Source organism: Pseudonaja textilis, chromosome Z (genome assembly GCF_049901715.1).
Source record: "Pseudonaja textilis isolate UNSWEBS1 chromosome Z, rPseTex1.2, whole genome shotgun sequence".
Lineage (NCBI taxonomy): Eukaryota > Metazoa > Chordata > Lepidosauria > Squamata > Elapidae > Pseudonaja > Pseudonaja textilis.
In genome coordinates, this window is record NC_142008.1 from 54,805,923 (window position 1) to 54,832,690 (window position 26,768).

Consider the following 26,768-nt stretch of genomic DNA (forward strand, 5'->3'; position numbering starts at 1 on the left):
AAAATCCCAAAACAAATTTATTTATTCCTGGTTAGAACATTCCACGTGTGGCTTCAATCGGAGTAGAGTGTGTCAGCTCATTTGCGGTGGATTATTGGCTACAAACACATCTGTTCCAAGCTGGCGTTTTGTGGTATTTATTAGACTACCTCTTTAACTATGATTATACACTGGAAGAGAGTGGCATTAAAAAGAGTGAAGACTCTAATCAGCAGGTAATAATTATGCATTGCTAATAGACTGCTAATTTTTAAAATAATGAAATACTACATTTTAAATTTCCTGAAAAATATTTCTAACATGCTTTTAGGAATGTACAGATTAATTTTAAATCCCTACACAGGATCATTTAATATGCTTTTAAATAAACCCTTCAATGTGTATCATGAATTTTACATAAATAATTGAAGAGGCATTCTGAATGAATGAGTAAGTAAGTAAGTAAATAAATAAATAAATAACACAATACTCAGTGTTCTCCTGTTGGTTCAAAGCAGAGTATAGTAGTACAATTTGAAAATTCATTCTGCTTTAAGAGGGACATAGAGATTTTTCTCTCTTCCAGAAAGTAAATCTACATTAATTTGCTTTTTAATCTATAAGCTATCACCAACTGTTCTGTCTTATATTTATCCTAATAAAGTTTGCAATCCAGTAGCCTGTGAGATACAGCATGTTCAGATTTAATCACAAATATGGCTCATTTCATCAGCAAGTACTAATTTTAATAAAAGTGACAGCCACTGTACCAGTCTCTAACAAAAGCGGTAATGGTCACTTAATTACATTCATTCAGCAACTGGTTGAAATTTTGACTGCACTAAATGAAGGGACTTATATTCAGTCCTTGAGATTGCAACCATTGAAGCTTCTTCATGGTAACATAAGCAAAATGTCAGCTTCAAGATTTCTTTCCTTTGCTTTGCATAAGCTGTCATAAGTAATGGGGGTGGTGGTGGTGAAATAGTTATGGGAAGCGAGCTGGAGGTTTCAGAATAAACTATAAATTGTGGGGGAAGTTTCTTGTTTATGTTTCTTATGCTATGCGCAAGCACATTTCTTTATTAAAATATGTCAAAGTCAACGGGCAGATGCCACATCACCACCTGAAGATGCCCACATGGTGTTACATATAACTTTTAATTGGATGGACAGTTTGAATAATTGTGGGCGGGAACGTTGCCAGCACTTTGTATATGTGATTTACATGCTCATTTTCTCAGATTCAGAATTCCTTTGATGCTACCACTTGATTTCCAGTAAAAGATATCTTTTCTCTAATTAATGGAGTCTTAAGTATTTCTTTCTTGGATTTTGAATGGAGCACCAGCTGACATTATTCTGAATCTCAGTTTACCAGCCCACCCAGAGAATTAATATTTTTCTTCCGAGGGGGTCTGAAAACAATGTCTAATCCAGCCAGCGACCAAGAAGACCTGCGAGCGGCGGGAATTTCCTTGCTGCTAGATGCTGCAGGGGAAGCTGAGTTGTTAGCAGAACTACATCTTGATGAGAAACAAGCCGTAAAACTGAGAGTGAGCTGGAAGGATCCAGAGGAAGAAACCCTTCCAGGAGTGACCACTACTCAACAGCGTAGAAGAGAAGAACCATGGCAAGAGGATGAAAGAAGGAATCTTTTATTAGCTCAAGCCTTGCATCTTCTGAATGAAGCTTTCGGAGGAACTCATGCTGATCAAAGATATGACAGGGAAAAGGGGGAGGCATCTGGTAGAGCCCAAGCAGCTGCCCTCATAAATCAACCTGAGCCAGCCAACAGAGGGCAGCAGCGCAGGGCCCCCCAGCAAGGGGAGCAATTGCCCGAAGGCATCAAACTCCAGAGGTGCCTCCATTGGAAGTAAAATATGGAGGGGATCCCAAGGAGTTAGGATTCTTCCTAGCCTAGGTCTGGAGCCACATGGAAGAATATGGGGAGGGTTTTTCCTCAGAAGCAGCTAAAGTCAGATGTGTTACCCAGACTTTGGAAGGGACAGCTGTAAAATGGATGGTAATAATGCCCCCCAGCGGATGAATTATGACCTGTTCATGACAACATTGTGCAGCAGATTTGAAGACCCACTAGCTGAATGTAAGGCTAGGATTAGGATGAAAACCATAAATTGGGGCGGAGATCAGTGGCCGAATATATCCAGGAATTTAGAGAGCTGGCATGCCATATTAGAGGCTGGTCCCAGGGAGCCCTGATAGAAGCTTTTAAAGATGGGCTGAACGAATGTTTATCAAAGCTGCATTTCCAGAAGAGACCCCAGTGAGTTGCAGCTCTGGTACATGCTGGCAGCAGAAGTGAAAATTGATCTGACCCGAAACAGACGCCGGGGAGGGCTTGGTTGGAGCAAGCCATCCCCCACCAGCCCTCGAGAAGCCTCAAAACCTCAAAAGGGAGGGCTAGCAGCAAGACTACTGCATATTTCCAATGTAGGAAGGAAGGTCACCGGACTGCAGACTGTCATGCCAAGCTAGAGCCAAAGGGGGCTCCAGGAGGAGGAAGAAAACCCAGAAGAACTCCAGTCAAGCCTCACGAAATGGCTCTTAAAGTGGAGGAGGTTGTAGAGATCGCCCCTCCAAAAGGAGAGGAGCTGAGAACTCCAGCCTCTTCTGATGAAAGTGAATCTGATTCAGAAGACGACCCTCTGGTAAGTCCAAACAAGGGCCCCATGATCACCCCAGTGAGATTAAGGGTACCCACGTCAGGAGCCCAAGGGGAAATGTTGGCCTTGTTAGAGTCTGGGTGCACAAGATGCATAATAAGTTCAGAAGTCGGAGAGAAACTGGATTTAAGGCAAAGAACTTTAAAAATTCCCATAGCATTTTGCCAACTGAATGGATCGGTAGTTGGGGGAGGCCCTGCACATTTCATAACGGAACCAGTGGAAATGACGATGGGGAGGCATAGAGAGACTTTGTGTTTTATTGTTGCCCCTGGGATGGAGCGTCCCCTATTGCTAGGTTTGCCCTGGCTCCAAAAGTGGAACCCCCAAGTGGATTGGAGGAGGGGATCATTACACATACATACTGACCAACCTCCAGAAGGGAAGGGGCAATCTCAACTGAAACCCCAGAATTCCACAGAGCTGGCATCTGTGGGCAATGAGAACCTGAGGGGGGAGGAGAAAATTCCTGAAGAATACTGGGGTTTAAAGGAGGTGTTCAGTGAAAAGGCCTCGGACGAGCTTCCCCCCATCGCTCAACAGATTGCAGTATTGAAATTTTACTACCAAGTTTGAATCAAGGAAGGAGATGAATGGAAAACTGCTTTGAATTGCCCAATGAGATGTTTCTAGTTTAACGTTCTCCCGTTTGGTCTATAGGCGCTCCCTGAGGTATTCATGCAAATGATAAACAAAGTTTTGTATGAACATTTATACAAAGGGTGCTGGTTTATCTTGTGATACACTGATGAACTACACTCTTGATGAACATGTGAAACTAGTGCGTTCAGTTTTAGAAAAACTTCGAGCTGCTGAACTGTACACAAAGCTATCCAAATGTGAATTCCACCAAGAGGAAATTGATTATTTGGGCTATCGCATATCACATGACGGTATAGAAATGGATCCGAGGAAAGTTTGCGCTGTCTTGGAATGGGCCCTTCCCCGCACTAGGAAGCATTTACAAAATTTCCTGGGATTTGCTAATTTTTACCGTCAGTTTATTCTGGCATTTGTGAAGATTGCACTGCTTATTACAAATCTTCTAAAAACCAAGTGGGAGGTGAAACCGAAGCCTAGTAGGCTGCTGGAGTGGTCCATGGAATGTCAAGCCACTTTTGAGAAGTTAAAACAACTTTTTGCCGCTGAGCTGGACATAGACATACTTTTATAATCCAAGCCAATGTGAATGATATAGCAGTGGGGGCAGTGTTACTACAAGCAAATGAGACGGGACTCTGCAACCGTGTGCATATACTGCCCGTAAATTAACTGAGACAGAAAGAAGATGGGCCATTTGGGAAAAAGAAGTTTTTGCAGTTCATTGGGCTCTGTTAACCTGGAGGCATTTTCTAGAAGGGGCAAAACACCCTTTGAGGTGTGGACGGATCATAAGAATTTAGAGGCCCTAAAAATGCCTCGGAAATTGTCGCCTAAGCAAATTCACTGGGCACAATACTTCAGACGGTTTAATTTTTCATTGAAGTACATTCCAGGGGGGGAGGAACTTCATGGTGGATGCATTACCTAGATTGCCTCAGTATAATAGGGCCTGTCCAGAAATGATCCGCCCTATTGTCCCAACTAGACAGTTGGCGGCTCCAATGGTTACCAGGGCCCAGAAAAAAGGGGAAGTTGATTTATCAAATGATTTATCTGCACAGTTAAAAGAAGCTCTGAAACTTGATGATTGGTTCCTGACTCACTCAAACAACTCTATGATTAGAGGTGGATGGGCATGGGTGGGGGCTAAATTATATGTGCCAGCAAAGTTGAGAAACCAAATTTTACAAGAAGTTCATGATTCTAAAGCTGCTGGACATTTTGGGTTCATAAAAACCTTACACTTGGTTAAAAGGCAATTTTGGTGGCCTACTTTGGAAAAGGACATTGAAACTTACATAGCTAGTTGTCCTATCTATGCCTCAGCCAAACGGCTGCCTGGTAAACCAGTGGGGCTACTACAAAATATAGCTAGACCGACTGCCCCATGGAAAGAAATTTCTATGGATTTTATAGTGGAATTACCTGAAAGTGGGGGAAATACAGTTATTTGAGTGGTAACAGATTTGTTTTCCAAACAGGTACATTTCATACCTTGTGCAAAAATCCCATCTGTGAATACCTTAGCTAAACTGTTTATTTTACATATCTATAGGTTACATGGTGTTCCTGAACGTATAATCTCAGATAGGGGTGTCCAATTTACCTCAAACTTTTGGAAAGAGTTCCTGGAGTTATTGGGCTCCGCCCAAGGCTTAAGCTCTGCCCACCACCCTCAAACCAATGGGGATTGTGAGAGGACTAACTCGGTATTAGAACAATATCTTAGATGCTATCTTAATTAACAAGATGATTGGGCTGACCAATTGCCATTTGCTGAGGTGGCATGTAACAATTTGGTCCATAGTAGCATTGGGTTTATTCCATTTAAAGTAGCTTTGGGACAAGACTTTGTACCCATATCCGAGCTTCCACAGGAGAAACCTAATATTCAGTCATTGAGTGGATAACCCAACTCCAGCTTACTTGGCAGGTTACCTGTAAAGCATTGGACGATGCTCATCAGTCTCATAAGAAATTTGCAGACAAAAAGAGAGCTCCACAGAAACAATATCAAGTTGGAGACAAAGATTTCTTGTCCATTAGATGTTTTCAAACCACACAAAAGTCAAAAAAGCTGGGGCCTAAATATGTTGGATCTTTTCCAATTGAACAAATAGTGAATCCCATTGCAGTCCAATTGCAATTACCAAAAACCCTTAGACAAATCCATCCTGTCTTCCATGTTAGTTTATTGAAACCTGAACATACCTCCGACCTGAGACCGGCTCAGGTCGATTCCCCCGTTCCTCTTCTAATTGAGGATGAACAACATTTTGAAATTAAAGAAATTTTGGATTCTAGGAAACAAAGAAGTCAACTTCAATATTTAGTTGTCTAGAAACACTTTCCTCCTTCCCAGCTGGAATGGGTGAATGAAAAGGATGTTCGAGCCCCTAGGCTTGTACAGGCATTTCGTGCTAAATATCCTGACAAACCTTAAAATATTATAGTAGTGTGTCACATGTATATTATTTTTTTATCTTGTATTCTCTTCCTTTTACAAATTTTTTTACAAAAAATCATTGGTTGCTGTCTTTCTTCTTTGGAAGAGATTGCAAAGACCAGACTCCTCTAGAGCACTAAAAATCTCCACAGACCATTCTCATCCTGGTCATTCATATTTCAAACTGTTACCATCAGGGAGACACTATAGGTGTCTTAAAATGAGGACTAATAGACTGAGAAACAGTTTCTTTTCCAAGGCAATAATTGTCTTGAATCAAACAATGCATATGTGATTTAGTCCTATGTATACAGTAGCATTTTTAAACTATCTAACTTACTATATGTTTTAGATAAGTTTTAGACTAGGTTTTTAATTAGTATTATTGTTATTTTAATTATTTTAATTTTTAAATACTCTGTAGTGTGATTGTGATGTGGTGTTTGGAGCACTGTGCTGGAGTAGCTTTCAAATTTCATTGTGTTTGTAGAATGCAATGACAATAAAGGTATTCTATTCTTTTATAGGGCTAACGTCTCTTTTGCAGGAGGGCCGAATGTCAGCCTTCAAAATTTCATTGCTTTGCATCTTTCGATCATTGGGCTGTCATAAGTAACAGGGTAAAATAGTTATGGGAAGCAAGCTGGAGGTTTCAGAATAAACTGTATAAGTTGGGGGGGGAGTTTCTTGTTTATGCTTCTTTCTTTTGCTATGCGCAAGCGCACCTCTATCAAAATATGTCAAGATCAATGGACAGATAGATGCCCACATGATGTTACATACAACTTTTAATTGGATGGATAGTTTGAATTATTGTGGGTGGGAACGTTGCCATCACTTTGTATATATGATTTACACGCTCATTTTCTCCTATTCAAAATTCCTTTGATGCTACCACTTGATTTCCAGTAAAAGATACCTTTTCTCTAATTAATGAAGTCAAAGTATTTCTTTCTTGCATTTTGAATGGAGCACCAGCTGACACAAAATTGGGCTCATCTGCATTTATACTGGTTTTTTAGCACTATGTGCTTAGAGCACAAAGCATTGTTAGAGACCTCACACACCCACTTCATGATCTTTTTTTGTTGCTCCCCTCTGAGAAGAGATTTCAAAGTATTTCTAGAACGACTACCACATTCAATAACAGCTTTGTTCCCTATGCCATCCGTCTGGTAAACTTGCGAGATTTGTTTCTCTTGCCATGTACATGTATATATCTGAATTAGACTGTGTTGTTTCTCTGTGATATATATGTGGGTATGTGCATAATTTTGTATGTATGTATGTATGTATTTATTTTGTCATATTTATGTCAGTGGTGGGATTCACAATTTTTTACTACCGGTTCTGTGGGCATGGCTTGGTGGGCGTGGCAGGGGAAGGATACTGTAAAATTTTGTGGTATTTGCCGGTTTTCCGAACTACTCAAAATTTCTGCTATTGGTTTTCCAGAACTGGTCAGAACCTGCTGAATACCATCTCTGATTTATGTAGTGTATATTAGTGGTAGAGACCCTTTGAGAGCTGTATGCAACGAAATTTCATTTTAATGTATGCCGATTAGTGTACATTCAAAGTGACAATAAAGTTATTCTAAGTCTAAGGATCACTGCCATTCCCGGATGACCTTCATTGTCAACTTTGCCTCTCACTATCCTAGCCGAGCACACGAGAAATATTCCATAGGCCAGCAGACGAGTGCTATAAGTCGACACGTGTGCTGCGCCATGCATCATTATGGTCAAGACCTCCTTTTGCATGACAGCCAGGGCACCCTTTTATGTCTGAACACCAGAACAAAAGGAAGATGGCCTGTAAAAAGAGTGTCCTTTCATGCTGGTGCAGCCAAGTTCTTCTTTCATAAAAGGTGGCATCTGTTGGCACACAAAAGAGACACTATCCACGTTGGTACAAAAGAAGGTGACATGAAACAAGATGCTAGCAGATATGGGGTGTAGGGCAAATTTAGGCACTTGGAGCCACTGGTAGTGGGCAGCCAAAAGAACAGAGATAGGGGAGAGATAGGTGGGTGAGAAGAATTGAATGGAGATAGTTCCTTATTTATGGCTTGGATGGCTTGAAGAATGGCTTGGATCTCAGTGAATCATTACCTAATGACCATCAGGGATTCGCTCAATGACTACAACTGGAATTGCCAGAATTGCCATTGCCAAGCAAAATGGTTGTGTGGCATTTCACTTAGCAACCACATCATTTAACATGACTTACCAGTTCCAAACTAGGGTTGTTCAATGAGGACTCCTTGTAATCTACAGTAACTATATTTCTAGGAAGATTCAGGAAGAATTTAAGAATTTAAGATTCCTGAGGATACAAGATTAATAATAATACTTTATTTGCAGTCACAGACCAAAACACAAGTATAAAACACAAGAAGAACATGGAAAAAAGATTCAAATGATAGTCACAAAATGCAGGGATTTAGAAACCTGGGCTTTTGCACAAGAATCTTAAAAGAGGATAGTCTAGAAAAAATGTAAATCATCATGCTGCTTCTTCAGCTTGAAAACCTTATATGTTACCAGCAAAGGAGTTTTATAAGTTACCTTGAAGATTGGTTGATATGTGAAGCTTTTGCAAATCTATGACTTGGTTGTAATCTGAAGCTGTTCCTCCTTATCAATATCATATTTTTTCCATGTAGCTCTAACTAAGAGTCATGGAAGTTTCACAGAAAGGGGCATTCCAATTCCTATTCCTTTCCATTGTTCCTTCAGAAAAGTTCTCATTTATTCATTTAGAAAGATTCTCCTGAAGAGTGACACTGGGCATAGAGTAAATGGCAATTGCCAGAATTGTTAAAATTCAAGCTTTATTTTGCATCTATATTCTGACTGTAAAGAGAGAAGATGCTACTAGAATAGATAACAAGCATTGGATTTATTCATATTTTCTGTTCATAGGAAGTAGCTAATACCCTTGCCAAACTCAGTCTTCTTGCTTTGGGTCGACTTGGTGGATACTTTTCTGAAGCGCAAACTACACCTGAGAATCCAGCAATCAGAAAAAGTCTTGGAGTCCTGCTGACCCCTTACATTACAAGAAAACTTGCTGTGGTTAGTCCTGCTGAGGTACATGAAAAGTGTGATATTTTATTATAGTAATTCTTTTATTTTTATTTAATGAAGATACTGTATCATGTTACTAAAATATGTGTTAGTTTTAATAGTGATAGGATATGAAAATATTCAGTCATAACAGTTTTGGAAAATAAACCTTGCATAGATCTTTAGTTTTCAGTATTTTAGCTTCTGTTTATTACTCAAAATATTTTTAAAATGTAGGAATTTGTTTAAACCTGCCTTTTTAATATCACATACCCTTCCTGGTCAGGTTGTAATAGAGAGTGGTTAACACTAAAAGTTTCATCAAGGCTTCTGTCTGCCACATGAAACTTGCTTGAAATAGCTCTTGAATGCTATATATGGTAAATTAATGTACTGCAGCTTGAACCATGTTATGTATACATTGCTGTCACATTGCTCAAGTGTTCCTAGTGGAGAACATACATTCGCAATAGTGATTTGAAATTGAAGTTGACCTGTGTGACAAGACAGTACAAGTTTTCTTTTTTCATTTTTTGTCTGTTTGTTTGAAAGCTGAAGGCAACTTAAATGGAGTCTCCTCCATAATTTATTCTCCAAAAGAATAACATGTTAAATAACTAGAACCATGATGGTGAACCTATGGCACATGTGCCACAGATGGCATGCAGAGCCATATGTGCAGGCACGCGAGCCCCAGCCAAACTTGTATTGTGCATTTGCATGCCTCCCAGCTGATTTTTGGTCCATTTGAGGCCTTTTTCAGCTTCCCAGAGGCTTGAGGGAAGCCTCTGCAGCCTTTGGAGGCTGAAAAACAGGCCTGTTTCATCACTTCCAGTATTTCTGGAAATACAGGAAGTGATAAAACAGGCCCATTTTTCAGCCTCCAAAGGCTGCAGAGGCTTCCCTCAAGCCTCTGAGAGGCCGAAAAAGGCCTCAAATGGGCCGAAAGTCAGCTGGGAGGCACCTGCGTGCACAGTGCAGGTAAGGGCGGGGAGCATTGCACACACATGGGGCAGGGGGGCATTGCCTTCTGAGTTTGGCATGTGAGCGCAATTTTTGGCATAGGAACCCAAAATGGATAGCCACCACTGAGCTAGAATGAGAAAAAATATTTGACGCAAAGTTACCCAATAAACTCTGTAATTGAGAGAGATCTTCCTACATCTAACACCGTAATAACTGCACTATGACAGCACATCTCTTAATTTATACAGCAACTGCAGAGCAAAGACAATTTCATATGTTTTTATGTAGCATTCATATAATAAAAATGAGATTAATAAACCAGAGTTAAATTATTAAAAAGGAAAAAAAATCATCTGTATATATTAAAGAATACACAAAGAGATAGGCAGGGTATTATACAATTTAGAACCAAAACTAAAACTTCAAAATGTGTTTAATACTCTATTAGGCTTATAAGAGGCAGCTATTGTGAGAAGTGGAAGAAGTTATTAGTGTTTTTATTCATTATTTTATAAATTGTCACAGTCCTAAAGGATTCCTGACATTTCACAAATGTACGACTAAACATGCACAATCCAATTAAATAAACATAAAATGCAAATCATTTAAACAACCAATCTCTGATACCTAGGCAAGAAAGTATCACATGCCTTCTGGAAACACTTCGTTTTCCTGTCTGGTTACGTGAGTCCAGATAGGATGGGGTTAACTCTGCTCAAACCTGTTGGATTGAGTCTGCTCAAATTCAAGCTCCACCCCTTTGCTGAGGCCACTCCCCAGTTTACGACTCAGTCTTAGCCAGGACTAGACGTGTTTTACAAGGCTCCAAGGTAGCTGTAATTGGAGCCGGATTGTAAAAAGGGGAAAAAAGTTTTAAACGGACCTTTGAGGCTTGGAATCTGCTAAACTCTGATGAGTGAGCTAATTTTAGCTTCCAGATCGCGCAAAGGGCTCCAGGCTCAGTGCGGGGAGCTAGGACCATGTGGGAGGGCTCCAGGCGATCAGCCCAATAAAGGCAGCCAGCTGATTGGCACGGTAGCACAGCAGCAGCAGAAACCGCTTGCGGGTTTTTTTTTTTGCTTTCCTGGCTTGCTGTTTGGATCGGCTTGGCTGCAAAACGCATAGCGCAGCAGCCTGCAGCAGCGGCTTTAGGACCAGGCAGCAGGAGATATTTGCAAGGAAATCTCTTGGAAGAAGCAAAGTAACCACTTGATTGGGCATCGGTCCAATCCCAGCTGGCAGGGATTACCCCCAGCTGAAGAGCGCTATCGGCCACATTGCCAGTGCTGAGTTACAGTGGTTGGTGGAACATCTCCAGCACTGAGGAATTGCGTGGGTGCCATTCTGACCTGTTTTCACGTCCAAAACCTGGTGGGAGACTGGCACGGTGTGGCTGCAGCCCAGCAGTAGCCTTTTACAGGCTTGCTAGGCCGGCTAACCAGGTAAGCTGAATAGTTTATTTCTGCATAAGGCTTTTTATTGCATTATTTCTTTGTGATTGGATTTATTAATACTCCTCACTCCTTCCAGCAGGTTCCCTCCCTTCCCTGCTTCTTTCTTGTGAATTAATTCGTTCTCCAGGTGAGATGGTTGATAAAGAACAAGAAAGGAAGCCCAACCCTTCCACTTCCAAAGGAAAATCCAGGAGCAGACAGAAGAGGAAGGCCCCTGAAGCCAGAGCTGAACCAGAGGTCCAGAAAGAACCAAAGGCTTCCGGAAAAAGTTTGGAGAAACGCCACCATGTAGCTGGGGGGAAGCACAGGAGATCTCCCCCTTCTGATGCTGGGTCAGGTCAATCTGCACAACCCCCAGTTTTACAACTGGAAGTAGGGCCTTCTACCTTTACTGGGCCACCTCGCCCTGGTATTTGGTCCCCTGATAATTCTTCTGCAGTTGGGGATCCAACTACTTTGGCAGACCTTGAGAGGTATGATAGGGAGCCTTCAATTGTGGAGGAGCTGCTTCCTCCTCCTCCTAAAAGGGCCAGACCTGTTCCTGAATCTTACAATTCTGAGGAAGAGGAAGAGGCTGTTCCAGCTCATTTGGAAGCCATTATTGCCAAGGCTATCAGAAGGGGAGTGGTAGAGGCTCTTCGAGCATCTAAAGGAAATATCTCTGAAGCCTCAGATCAATCAGAACCGGACAAGTCAGGCCAGAGAAACCTATTCCTTCAGAGACAGAGGTTCCCCAGTGCCTTCGCTACCCAGCATTTCGGGCAGAGCCCTTGAGGATAAGAAAAAAGAATCTGATTTCTCAGAGGATGAGGATATGGCCCCTCAAAGACCTTCCTTTACTGGTATTTTTGATGCACAAAAGTTTAGGGCTTTATTATTCAAAGCCAAGAAAACTGCAAAGCTGGGGCCTGGAGCTGATGTTGGTGAAACAGGGTGATTGCACGGTGCCACCTGATCAACTTTTTGATGAACCAGCTGTAAGACCAGAAATGGTGCCTGTCCCTAGGTTATTCCTCAATGTTATACAAAAACAGATGGAAGCCCCTGGTACTTCTTCTTCACTGTCAGCCAACGAGAGGCATTTCTTCACTATGGGGCCCGAGCTAACCAGCTCCCTACGGGTACCTACAGTTGATGCACCGTTTGCGGCTATGGTATCTGCCTCATCCAATCCAGCAGATCCTGAAGAGGCACTAAAAGCTGAGGATAAGAGGATCGAGCAGTCCCTCCAACGCACTCACCTGGCAGCCACTTGGGCAGTTAAAGCTGCTTTGGCCGCCTCCTTTTTCACAAGGTCCTCTCTACGGTGGCTTTGCCAATTGCAGGAATGTGTCCCTGCATCTGACATGCAAATCCATCAGGATATTCATAAGTTGGTCAAAGCCATAGAATTCACTGCAGATACAATGCCAGGTTTGCCTCCAAGGCCATTGCCACATCCATAGCTGCCTGTAGAATGTTTTGGCTGAAGAATTGGCAGGCAGACGGTCGGCACAAGTGGAAGGTGGCCTCTTCTCCCATAAAAGGGGACAAACTGTTTGGTGAGATCCTGGAGTCACACCTGATTGAAACCAGGGACAAGAAGAAGTATCTTCCTTCTCTAAATCAGCACTCTAGTTTTAGAGCTGCTTCTTCTAACCATAGCTCCTCTTACAGAGGAGAGGGCACTTCACGGGCTCAGGGGTCCCAGAGGCAACCCTACTACCGGCAGGAACACCCTCATGACAGAGCAGCCCGTGACAGACTGCAGTATTCAGGCAAGCGGCCCTTTTGTGGGAGAGGAAGTCACTTCTTCACACACTCCTGATAAAGATAGCAGTAGACTTCCCATTGGGGGCACATTATCCCATTTTGCTGCCCAATGGGAAACTACCACGTCCGACGCTTGGGTCTTACAACTGTTCGACAGGTTCTATCGATCCCCTCCTCCCAAATCTTTTGTACCTTGTTCAGTCTCCAGAATAGCCTCTCGTAGACGGTTGGTGGAACAAGCAATTTAACACCTATTAGATATCAGGACCATACAAAAGGTCCCCATTAACTAACACAGCAAGGGATTCTATTCCCGTCTGTTTGTGGTACCTAAATCTTCTGGGGGATGGTGAGCCATCTTAGATCTTAAAAGGCTCAATAAATTTGTTTTGTAAAAGCGTATAAGAATAAAAAGCCATTTTTCTCCTTCCATAACTTTATTGCATTTGGGGGCTAACATAAATACACTTTCTTGCAAAGTTTTTCTCTCACAAGAGAGGATAGACAGTCTGCATTCTATGATTGGGGAGATTGTGAAGGCTCGTTCTTCCACCCTAGCTTCTCTATCCCAACTATTAGGGAAAATGATGTCTACCATCTCCATTGTGCCTTGGAGCTTCACTCCAGAAAGCTTCAGTGGTTCCTTTTGCCTCATCAAAAGGCTGGCAGGAGTCATTCGGCTATCAGGGTTTTGTCCCTATATCAATCAAGAGGTCATTGTTGTGGTGGTCTTCTCCAGCCTTACATGCTGGACAACTATTCAAAGAACCTTCCTGTATAGTCATCACCATAGATGCCAGTCTCTCTGGCTGGGGAGTCCATCTAGGCTCAAATTTGGCACAGAGCCTGTTGGTCTCCAACAGAAAAAGGGAAGAGTATTAATTGGCTAGAATTAAGAGCAGTCAGATTTGCTCTTAAACAATTTAAGTCACACATATTTCACTACCATGTCCTTGTCTTGATGGACAATACCACCGCCAAGGCTCACATTAATAGACAGAAAGGTACCAGATCCCAAGCTCTTATGTTAGAGGCTGAGTGTCTGGAACTTTGGGCAGAAAAGAATGTACTTTCTATTAAGGTGGATAATACACAAGCTGATTGGCTAAGTAGAGCAAAAATTGACCCCTCAGAGTGGCGTATTCCCCCTCTTCTGTTTCAGGAGCTGATTCAGATATTCGGACTTCTAGTGGTGGACCTGTTCACCTCTCCAATCAATGCCCAACTTCCCAGTTTCTTCACCAGGTTCGCGCACCAGGGAGCAGAAGGGACCAAAGCCCTGAGATGCCATTGGCCTCAGGGGCTACTGTGTGCCTTCCTTCCTCTTCCATTGTTACCAGCGGTGATTCGGAAGATCTTGGAGGAAGAGGAGGAGGAGGTATTGTTACTAGCTCCATACTGGCCCAGACATCCTTGGTTCGCGGACCTGGTGAACCTCTCATGCTCCACACCTTGGAGAATCCCTCCTCTCAAAGTCTCTCTACTCCAAGGAGAAGTCTCACACCTGGACCCTCAGTGGTTCCAACCGCATGGCGGTTGAGCAGAGCGCACTGAGGAAGCAAAAGATTTCTGAGAAAGCCATATAGACCATCCTAGCAGCCAGAACCTTCCACTAACAGAATTTACCAAGCCACTTGGAAAGTTTTCTGCCAGTGGTGTTTGAAATCCAAGATTTCCCCCATTTTGGCTTCTGTGGCCAATATTTTGGACATTTTGCGGGAGGGTCTCAGCAAGGGACTCTCCGCTAATACCTTGCATAGACAGGTAGCAGCCCTTTCCTCAGTTTTGTTTTTGCATCATAAAGGTTCCCTGTCTCTCAATCAGACCATTCATAAATTTTTAAAAAGGGCTTCCAACATAAGGCCACCACTGGTTCACAGATTTCCCACCTGGGACCTTCCCAAAGTTCTAAAGCCTTAATGTCTCCACCTTTTGAACACTTAAATCCATAACCTTGTATTTCCTCATAGCCATTACCTCGGCTAGGAGGATTTCGGAGTTAGCCGCTCTTTCTGTCAAGGAGGACTTGTGTGTCTTCCATGCAGACAGAGTGGTGTTGCGATTGGATCCCTCCTTTATAGTTAAAATCAATTCCAGATATCATAGAGCACAGGAACTTGTCCTTCCCAATTTTTGTCCTACTCCTTCCCACTCTCTCAAGCGATCATGGCACACTCTGGGTGTATGGAGGGCTTTGAAGACTTACATCTAGAGGACTCTTCCGTTCCGCAGGATGGAGGCCCTGTTCATATTATTTCAACCCAGTTCCTTGGGGTTGAAGGTGTTTCCAACGATGGTGGGCAGGTGGATTAGGGCCTGCATTGCTAAGACTTATCACACTTCGGCTCTTCCGATTCCAAGAGGAGTGACAGCACATTTCATCAGGAGTGCAGTGACAATGGCGGCCTGGGCTACTCAAGCCCCCATTGAGATTTGCAGAGCAGCAGCCACGTTTTATCTCCTTTTATCTGCCATTATCGCATCGATGCCTTTGCTGCGGCAGATGCCTCTTTCGGCAGAAGAGTCCTGCAAAGTGTACATGAACACTGATATAAGTAGGACCAGACTATTGCCCTCCCTGGAATTAGCAGCTTGGGTATGTCCCATCCTATCTGGACTCACATAACCATAGACAGGAAAAGGAACATTGGCTTACCTGAATGTTCATTTTCTGTCTGTGTGGAGTGAGTCCAGCCCCACCCTGGTTCATCTGGTCTGGAGTGGGCTAGGGGTGTGTGCATTAATGTGTGTCTGTTTATATATACTACTGGAATCACATCTCGTCTGCCTTGATGCTTTGTCGAAAACGGGGGAGTGGCCTCAGCAAAGGGGCGGAGCTTGAATTTGAGCAGAATTTGAGCTTGGGTTTAAGCAGACTTAACCCCATCCTATCTGGACTCACTCCACATAGACAGAAAATGGACATTCAGGTAAGCCAATGTTCCCTTCAACTGTTTTCAGAAAGCAGTGAGAATGGGAGCTGACCTAATGTCCACTGGGAGGCCATTCCAAAGAACTGGGATTGCCCCTGAAAAATACTACTTCTGTAGACTTACCTCCTAAAATCAGTGGCTTCCCTCAGCTGTAACGAATTGGCCAGCCATTTCCAATGAGAGAATGGAATTTTGCAGATACCTTGGCTTTCAAGCCACTTAGCACCAGAACTTTAAATTGCACTGTTGACAACCAGCAAAGAGTCTAAATGCTGGCCAATACACAAGTTGCCAGTTTTGAATCAGTTGAAGCTTCTGACTTGCCTTGAAAGGCAATATAAAGTTATGTGAAGAAATAGAGCTGCTCGTCCAGGAGAACACACAAGTTACAGATTTGTTCCTTTCCTTTACTTCTCATAAGCCACCACTAGACCATGCAGAGAATGGTGGTGAATATATATGTTAGGAATGTAAGAACATTTATCAGTCCTTGATTGATAGTTTATCTTATCTCAGTAATTGGTCAAGGCCAGATATAGCATACAGTGTTAACCAATTAACGAGATTTAACACTGAGCCAACTGAAAGGCACTGGCAAGCTGCTAAGCTTGTGTTAAGATATCTGAAACAAATAATGCATTATGCATTGTATTTGGAGCCTAAGGATGAACTAAGTCTAACTGCATATGATGCAAGCTTTGCTACAGACGTAAATACACGTAAATCTACATCAGGTACTGTAGTATTATTAGGAAAGGTGTTGATTGGATGGAGTTCTATTTGACAGAAACATTTAAGTTTATCAACAATGGAGGCTGAATTCTCATGTTTGTCTTTATTATGTACAGATTTAGTTTGTTATAAGCAACTATTAATTGATATGGGAATTGATGTAACAGATTCTATTGTTGTTTATGAATACGACCAATCAGCAATACAGATGGCTTCAAATCTTGCTGTAAAGACAAGATCAAAACACACAGATTTAAGATATTTAAATGTGAGACAATGTGTGCAAAGTAAGATGATTGAGCTGGAATACTGTATGTCAGAAAATAACATCGCAGATCATTTTACAAAAGCCCAAGGCTCTGTAAAGCATAAGGCTTGCTGTGAGGATTGTGGACTTAGAATGCAAGCTTGTATATATTGTCCTACCCAAAAGGGAGAATGTTAGGAATGTAAGTCACCTAACAGTTGGGTTGGAAAATATATAAACCAGGATAGACATTTTAATACTGTCTCTTTAAGGGAATGCTAAAATTGTAATTGGGTGTGGTTCCTCAAATGGCCATAAGATGGAGCCAGAAACCTGGGTTGTTCTGTTGTTGCTGAGAGTATTGCTGTTCCTGCATTTCCCTATTGACTGTTACTGATCATAGTTCTTCTTGGATTTGATGTAAGTCTGTTACTAAACTGTTTATGATACTGGACTTTGTTATTTGGATTATCCCTGGACTGAAAACTGACTGCTTTAACTGTGAATGACTTGGACTGCTTGTTGGCCTTTGCTTAACCGTTTACTGGAAGTAAAAACCTACATTTTACTATGCAGTGTATCTGTGTGCTGGTTGTGTGTTGTTATTCTTTACCACTCTCACTATGTCTCCCTGTGTGCACTCATTCTCCTAATGGGGAATTACCACAACAATATAGTTACTTCATCTTGCTCCAGACTGAAGGGGACAGGATTTTAGATCATCAACCCATTTTGAAGTAGTGATGTAAATCAGCATATTACAATTTATTGATGATACTGGACTTTAATCTGCTGAACCACCCCTCCTAGTAGCGCCATGTAAATGTTAAATAGAAGTAAAGAGAAGATTGACGGATACTTTGGCTGATAGTATCGATTTTCTTATCTTGGATATATTTTTTAATTAAATATTTTATACAGATTTTGAAAATGCTCAACAGCAACACAGAGAGCCCTTACCTGATCTGGAATAATCAGACAAGAGTTGAACTCCTTGAATTCTTGGAATCTCAGCAGGAAAGCATGATTAAAACAGTGAGGCATTTTTTCAAAATTGTTAGAATGGCATGTTGAAGGATTAAGTTTGATACTGTAAGGAGCAGATGCAGAGTATAGGTGCTGCTTTTTACAGAATGAATAAATTATTTCATATGTGCTGGGCTATAATGTATATTGATTATTTTAATATGAAAAAACTTTGTGAAAAAACATCTTGAGTTTTTCATTGCTCAACAAGATGTATATCTGAATTTGTTGAACATGATCATATATTTTTTGTGTATATTTTTATAATGACTCACACAGATATGTTCATATACAATGAAACTTCCATTTAATAGACAAATGAATCTCGAATGCAACAGACTGGTCTGTCCAGATATCTTGAAGTAATAAAAAGGTTCCATCCAAAGTAATATGGAAAAAGCATTTAAATCTATTAATTTGACATCATATTCAGCAATTTTCATCATTTGCATAGTGACATTATTACATGCATGGCATAAATGCAAATCAGTGATGTCATCGCACAAATGCAGTAAATGGCATAATTTGTGATTTAATTAACTAACATTTGGGAATACATCCACTCCCCACCAGTTAATTTGTTAAATTGAAGTTTCACTGCACCTCTTGCATAGTTTAAAATTGTTGATATTTTTGTTTGTCTTCCAATATATACATTCAAGATTAATAGAAATGAGAATACCTCCTGTTTTCATCTATCTACACTGCTAGTTTCAAATGAAGTAAGATTCTGAAATCAACTGCAGGTAGTCCTCGACTTACAACCACAATTGAGACTGGAATTTTGGTTGTGATAGTCATAAGTCAAAGACACCCATTGACTACACCCCATTTTACAATTCTTTTATGGCATTCATTAAGTGAATAATGGGATCATAAGTCCAAATCACATAGTTGTTAAGCAAATGACACAATCATAAATACAAACTCATTCTCTGAATGGGTATTTTTTGCCACAGATTGATAAAACAGTTGCAACCAGTTGTAAATGTGAACTAGTTGTCAAGCACCCAAAATGCTGGGGGTGGTGGTGGTAATGCAATATTTTATGATGTCCGTAAGTGCGTAATGGACACTAAAGCACTCATTCTAAGGGACCAGTCAAAAGTCAAGGACTACCTATATCCATAATTTCAGATATATTTATAATAGAGATTGTGCTGCTTTTAAATCAAGATTTCTCATTACGTCAACCAGTTAAGAGTATAATTTATTAATTACAAATTCTAAGATAATATTTTTATTTCTAAAGGGTGAATGTGATAAAAGTTATGGATCTGAATTTGTCTTCAGTGATCATGCAAAAGAACTTATTGTAGGAGAGATTTTTGTTAGAATTTACAATGAAGTTCCCACATTCCAGTTAGAGGTAAGAGTCTTTAGGTTTAAATAGAGTCGTTGATAACAAATATTTATAAGAATCGTATATTTTAGAACAGGGACTGGTAATTTAGTAATTCCTATCAGTCATAACTAGTATGATATATAGGCTTTCTACTTGCAAGTGTTTGAAGAATATCATTTTGATTATTTAGGTTATAAAAATCATTTGGTTGCCTAATTAAGTTAAGAAAGGATGGTAGTCTGATATAAAAATACACTATGTTTATCCCTTAACTCAAGTTGTGTAAATTTTAAAAATGTTTTCTTTTTATTTACCTATTGAAACTTTCTTCATAATTCTTGTATTATCCTGCAGCTTCCAAAAGCATTTGCTGCAAGCCTTTTGGATTATATAGGGTCACAAGCCCAGTATCTTCATACGTTAATGGCCATAACTCAGACAGGGAAAGTTGAATCTAACCGACATGGAGAGCGACTCAGAAGAGTTGAAATGGCTCTGGAAGCGCTGAGAAATGTGATAAAGCACAACCCAGGTAAATGAGGCATGTTGAACATGTCTTTAAAAAGGGTGTGTGTGTGTGTGTGTACATTTACATGCATATACACATACATACATACTTACTTCCTTTAAAAAAAATTGGGATTTAGATGCCAATTCAATTATACATCTTATCAATGAAGTCTTTTAAAACTATTAATTAAAAAAAACTTTTTTTTTATTTCTGTAGGTTCAGAATGTGAATGTATAGGTCACTTTAAGCTGTTATTTTCCCTTCTACGTGTTCATGGAGCTGGTCAAGTGCAACAGTTGGCTCTGGAGGTATAATAATGGTTACTGTTATCACTTTTTAAATGTTATAGAGTCTTAATTATACTTTGTAGTTTAGCCTTCATCAGCTTAGTGCTTCCAATATGCTAGGGTACAACTATTGTGTTAGAACAACAGATTGGAGACTGCTGTCATTAATGAACCAAGGTTATGTTTTATATGAAGCCAGTATTGATTCTGATTCTGATTCTGAAAATAGTAAATGGATTTCTGGATAAAACTAGACATGGTTCAAGGACAAATACCTTTAATGCTTTCCATTCAGAATACTAACTTCTGGGAAAGTGCCAGCCACTCTCGAAACAGCCAGATCAACAAGGTCTGGAAGAGAAATGTAATGTTCCAAATCTGGCTTCCCCATTGACTCTGCTTGTCAGAAGGTTGCAAAAAGTGATCGATCACATGTGCCTGGAACACTACAATTGTCATAAATATAAATCATTTGCCAAGAGACTGAATTTTGACCACAAAATTGGGTTGCTGCAATAGTTGTAAGTGTGAAAAATAGTGATAAACCAGTGCCATTGTAACTTCAAATAGTCATTAAACAAACTTTGTATATTGAGGACTATTTGTAATAATAACTTAATACTAAATTGAATTTATTATTAATTTTTGATTAATTGGAATAGGCTAAAAGACAGAAAGCAAGCAAATTGAAACAAAAATGTAAATTCAGTTGGAATGGAGATTTGTTACGGTTGAGGAAGGACCATTTTTCTTGCTATAAAAATCTTCTTTAAAATTCAGAGTAGCTATACATTCAACATACATTCCATATTTTCTTAGACCCATACAAACTAGGCTAAAGCTTGGTAATCTAATTTTGTTTTCTTTAACAGGTGGTGAACATAGTGACAAGTAACCAAGATTGTGTAAATAATATTGCAGAAGCAATAGTTCTTTCCAATTTACTAGCTCTCCTGCATTCATTGCCTTCAAGTATGTGGATCACATTTTAATTTATTTAAGTTCTCTCTCGTTTACTCTTTAGCTAAATAGTACAAAAAGAGGAACTTTTAGATACAAAAAAGCATATTTCTGTCTTGAAGAGTATACTTGTGTTATTTTATCTAGGAATAATAAAGACCCAATTTAGAAAGGCTTTTAAATATTTGTCTTTTAAAGCTTAACTCTTGGAAGATTTAATAGTATGTGTTGCATCTTACTGTAGCTAACCATATATTAACCTAGTCTTAAAAGTCAAATAGTTCAATCAGGTCAAACATGATTCTTGGTTATTTCATTATCATACTCTTGGAACAGTTTCAAAGTCTTTACTATTATCTTCAATCATGTTGGCTGGGATTTTTTTCCCCTCCTATTTTTCATTTGGGCCTTCCATCCATATAATAATTTGGTGCAGACTATATTTATCTTTTTGAGATTAGCCAAGGTTCGCTAAGTGTTGCTGCTTGCTAGAAAGTCTCAAAATACTGCTAATTATAGATAATTAAAAAGAAGACATAAGGGATATTTTTGCTAGATTAATTACTATGTCATACTTTTGATAGTAAAGTAGCTACTGAATTTTGAATAGTCAAATAGCAATAATGTCTTCCTTAAATAGATGCACATTAGATACAGAAAGAATTCAGTTGAATTATTAACTTAGCAATTAACTCATAAAAGTTAATTACTCCAGTTGCTATAGAACAGTATATTCTTGAAATAAAATTGGAGATTGATGTCCACCTGTCACATGCCTTATGTAAAACAAATAAACCAGGAAATTCTACAAACTTGATGTATAACTTTAAACAAACCCTGTTGTATTCTCTTAGTCTATGTCAAATAGCTAACTATAAAGTTTCACAATTTTTTTTAATTTTGGCAGGTCGGCAGCTAGTTCTTGAAACTCTGTATGCTTTGACATCTAATACCAAAATAGTTAAAGAAGCTATGCTAAAAGGTATGACAACCGTCATTGTTTCCAGCAGTATTATTACAAATATTTGTTGCATTCAAAATTAATATCTCCAAAATTCCTGTAATTAGAAATATTAGCAGTTCTGTACTTTTTTAGGTGCATTAATCTACTTACTTGATATGTTCTGTAATTCAACACATCCACAAGTTCGATCTCAGACAGCAGAGCTTTTTGCTAAAATGACAACAGACAAGCTGGTTGGTCCAAAGGTAAGTATAACATCATCAGTAGATGTTTCACAGATATTTTAAAAGCAACCCAAGACATACATTCCATATAGTATATACATAATGTCTTGGATTTGGCTTGAAATAAACTTTTCAGAAATGTTGTACCCTTGCAGGACTTGAAATAATTAAATTGGATGGCCAGAAATAAATAGCAGGCACATAAGCTTGGTTTCCAATTGCACTATGAAATGACATCATTTCTAGTAATTCATTCAGAAAAAAAAATCTATTTTGCTTCATTCCACTGATACTTGTTTGCTGAATTGGAACACTAATAGGTATGGCAAATTTGTAAGCTCCATGTCTGTGTTTTTTTTTTCCTTAGGTTAGAATTATTCTAATGAAATTTCTACCTAGTGTCTTCATGGATGCTATGAGGGATAATCCTGAAGCTGCTGTTCACATTTTTGAAGGAACACATGAAAATCCAGAGTTAATATGGAATGACAACTCCAGAGAAAAAGTATCTACAACCATTCGGGAAATGATGCTAGAGTATGTCACAATAAAAATAAATAAATTCTCTACATTTCTTCCCAATAAATCTACTTTGAAAACAATTTCTTCTTGTAGGTTTAAAGTACTTAATATCCTTGGTACTCTCTTGCAGACATTTCATTACCCGTAACTAGGTAACATCATCTGTGCTAAAGGAGTGCTGTTTGCTGTCTATTTATATTCTAGTGACTTGTCTGTGGGGGTGGGAGCAATCTTAAAGATTCTTTGGTTGAGCTGTTTACGGATGGCTGTTTGGCAGGGGTTTTTTATTGGGGTATTGCTTGTTTGATCGTTGGTTTGAAGTTGATCTTGGAGTTAATTTATGCTGAACTGAGTGCTGATTACCAGAGGAGAGATGCTGGAGTCTTTCTCTTTTGGGCTGGTTGATTGTCTCAGCAGACAACAGATAGACAAGTCACCAGAATATAAACTGACAGCAAACAGCACTCCTTTACTAGCACTGATGGTGTTACCTAGTTAAGGGTAACGAAATGTCTACAACAAAACAAGCAAGCTCAGAGAGCACCATGGACTCCTCATTTCAACCCTGAGCTGGTATTTAATGTCTGGGTTGTTGTTGTTTTAATTTTTGTCTTTATAAGTTCATCGAACCTCTTAGAAATAATTTAGTTAAACATTGCATGTTGCTAGCCTGAATCTGTTTTCAGAGAAATTAATAATTTTCTTTCCTCTTTTTAAAAGGCACTTTAAACTGCAAAGGGATAACCCTGACATTAACTGGAAGGTAAAAACATCCTAATATAAATATAATTCAAATATTTACATTTTGTTTTATGTTGTTGCTTCTGTTCTGTCCATTTTCATTCTGGGAAAATATTCTTTCATTGTTTGCCGTGATTATCATATTAGGACTATGTGGAACATATTTCTTAAAGCTGGTACACTCAAAATACATCAATATGCAACTCTTACAATTTCCAGATAATGTGGTTATTTGCAGGGCAATATTGGGGAAGTGGCAACTATATATTATCATGTATTAAATAGCTAAGTTGGAGCTCCTCTTTTTCCTAATCAGCAGCTATTCAAGCTAGGGCTCAACTGGCTTCCTATTCAATTATCAGATTTGCAAAGTAATCTAGTAGAGATGCTTGGTTTCAGTTTTAGATATTTTTATTCTAACTTTTTTCTTTTTATTCATAAGTAATAAAAAATAGCTGAAACTTTTATGTCAGAGAAACAGAATAACTTTTTTCTCCTTTTTTGGGTTGATTTAGTTGCCGGAGGACTTTGCTGTAGTATATGGTGAAGCAGAGGGTGAACTTTCTGTAGGGGGTGTCTTCCTAAGAATCTTTATTGCCCAGCCAGCCTGGGTCCTACGGAAACCTAGAGAATTTCTCATTGCCCTATTAGAAAAATTTACTGAACTACTGGAGAAGAATAATCCCCATGTAAGTTTAATTTCTAACTTTGACTTCAGCTTTGTGTAATTGTTAATTTAAATTTTTGAAAATGATGATAGAATCCTTCTCATTCATAGAAGAAGAAATAAATTGAGGAAGAAATAAATTTGAATTCTTTTCTAGCTGATACTTGCTAATTTAAAATTGAGTGTTTCTGTTGATAGCAGCATTCACTGGAGTAGATTTACATAATAATTAATTTTATTTTTCAATAAATCTAAAATAAGATTACTTTTTTATTTTGATAATAGAATATTTTATATTGACTAACAGTTCAAGATGATAAAAGACATTAATATAGATTGAAATCAGTGAAGCCTATGAAAATAGTTTTTCAAATGTCAAAAATAAACTAGAAGCAGTACCTCATGGAATGTATGCATGATTGATTCATTATTCATAGCAACTCGTGTAAATATAATAAAAACTATGCAACTTGAATTTTCTCCAATGTAAGTTCCAAACCATAAAAACTACCTGGAGTATAATTTTATCAATAAGAAAAGCTATGTTGTGAATACAATTTTAAAATATTCCATTCATGTAAAACTTGTGAGTGCTGTTCAGTCATGTTTTTCAATCTGATTAATGTGATTAAAGTTTATTTGTGCTGTTGTATAATTTACTTTCTTTGTATTTTGAAATAGGGGGAAACTTTGGAAACAATAACAACAGCAACTGTAAGCCTCTTTAGTGCTCAACCTCAGCTAGCGGACCAGGTTCCCCCATTGGGTCATCTTCCCAAGATTCTTCAAGCTATGAATCATAAGAACAATGCTATTCCTAAAAGTGCTATGCGAGTCATACACATGCTATCTGATAATGAGGTATGTAACCTTAAGTCACAAAAAAAGGTGTATGTTCCTGAGGGTTGACCTTCTACAAGAAGGTCATTCTTTGGTTACAGTTATCTCTTTTTAGTTGTTGTGTGTCTCTCATTTATAAATTAGGTAATCCATCTTTCTGCTGAGACAATTATTAGGCAGACCAAACAGGGTATTAGGCAGGGTATCAATAGGGCCATTTTTTTGAAGGTAGGTCTTTAAATGCCACTCCTCGTGTCCTTTTGCCTGCATCTGTTCAATAGTCAACTGTTCATTGTAGGAGATAAACAAGCAGAGCCAAGGGATGAAATTAAATGAATCATCAGCCCACAGTTGTTATGTTCCAATATTAATTGGCTAGATTCTTAAATAGGATTGAACAATAAATCTTAACTGCAACTTAACATATGTTCTGATTCTTTGACATAAATCTTGACATAAATATAGTCAACTAATGTTCAATTCTAAATTGGAAGTTGATAATGGTCAGTGGAAGAGGGGTTGAACTTAGACGGTTTTTGGGAAAGTAACGACTTTAGGCTGATACTTTTTAAATTCCATTGCCCCAGGTTTGCCTGTTCATCTCCTACATGTATTCCAATTAGAAGAGTGCAAGCAAGCTTTCTTCATGAGCAGACTGAAATGGAATATAGAACAAAGCTCATAAGACTGTTCCTAATATTTCACACATTTCACAATATTTCATGTTTCTACTGAAGTCTCTTTGAATCCTCAGTCAGGATTCAAATCAATCTTTAACGGGTAATTGCAAGATATTAATATTTGGCAAACTTTTATTTTTATAGCTTTGTGTTCGTTCAATGGCAGTGTTAGAGACCATTGGCCCTTTGATGAATGGAATGAAGAAAAGATCAGATAACGTTGGCATAGCCTGTGAAGCACTTAATCGAATGTTTCAAAAAGAACAAAATGATCTAGTAGTGCAAGTAAGCAAATTTTGTAATTTTCTAATAAAATGGTTCTTTGATTTATGATAATACTTGTGCATTTTTCCTAGTTATACTTTTTATGTCTTGTCTCACTATCCTAAGTGGCTCTGGGTAGCTTACAATAATATAAAATCATAGATATAAAGACATTAAAAGCATTAAAACTAAGGTTAACAATTAAACAAATAAGAGGTTGGTGGATGGTACAGGAGTGTACTTTTGTCTCTCATTCTATCAACCACAGCATACCCCGTTGGGGGTACAGAGAGAACCAGGTTTTAAGACTTTTCCAGAAGGTGAAGGTGGATCTAACTTCTGGAGGTAAGAGATCATGGAAGAGAATACTTTTCTCCTTGATTTCTGCTGATCAAAATTCCTTGGATTATCTGACACTGTATTGTCAACAGTGTTAAGGTGGTGGACTTTTTGCATATGATTATGTGCTTACTATCAAATGTTAGGAATATGGTGTGAACCCTCAAGAAATGCCAGATTCCCCAGCATTTACATTTCAAGCAAAATTGGCAGGTATATAAGTAATGAAAGTATACTAGTTTAAGAGACATAGAAAAGTTGAAATGGGCTCAGAGAGGAATTCATTATGACCATAAGCCTGCAAATCAAGCCCTCTGATGAATGGTTAAAGAAACTGAAGATCCATAGTTTCCATAGAGAATGATTGACAATATGTTCGTTGTCTATGAAAATGTAGAGTATAGGTGTCAGATCCATGTATCTGCCATTCTTCAATGGGAGAAGAAGGGGGGGAGTTGGTATAAGTAATCCTTTTTTATGTAACCTGAATATATTAAATCTTATATTGAATCTGTATAACTTGCACAT

General features: G+C 39.0%; 1 protein-coding gene across 6 annotated transcripts in view; it reads left to right on the forward strand.

The window, feature by feature from the left end:
- DNAJC13 (DnaJ heat shock protein family (Hsp40) member C13) overlaps positions 1-26,768 on the forward strand; it is a 151,803-nt gene that overhangs the window by 114,685 nt on the left and 10,350 nt on the right. For all 6 annotated transcript variants that reach the window (XR_015740156.1, XM_087916707.1, XM_087916708.1 and 3 more), the window contains 14 exons: positions 36-215; positions 8,643-8,810; positions 17,792-17,905; positions 19,149-19,265; positions 19,596-19,773; positions 19,969-20,060; positions 20,912-21,011; positions 21,907-21,981; positions 22,096-22,208; positions 22,555-22,724; positions 23,430-23,472; positions 23,966-24,139; positions 24,799-24,978; positions 25,782-25,922. Coding sequence is in view for 5 of the 6 variants with exons in the window: in XM_087916707.1 (XP_087772833.1) it covers positions 36-215; positions 8,643-8,810; positions 17,792-17,905; positions 19,149-19,265; positions 19,596-19,773; positions 19,969-20,060; positions 20,912-21,011; positions 21,907-21,981; positions 22,096-22,208; positions 22,555-22,724; positions 23,430-23,472; positions 23,966-24,139; positions 24,799-24,978; positions 25,782-25,922 (1,845 nt within the window). In the remaining variant the exon portion in view is untranslated. The remainder of the gene's footprint in view (positions 1-35; positions 216-8,642; positions 8,811-17,791; positions 17,906-19,148; positions 19,266-19,595; positions 19,774-19,968; positions 20,061-20,911; positions 21,012-21,906; positions 21,982-22,095; positions 22,209-22,554; positions 22,725-23,429; positions 23,473-23,965; positions 24,140-24,798; positions 24,979-25,781; positions 25,923-26,768) is intronic.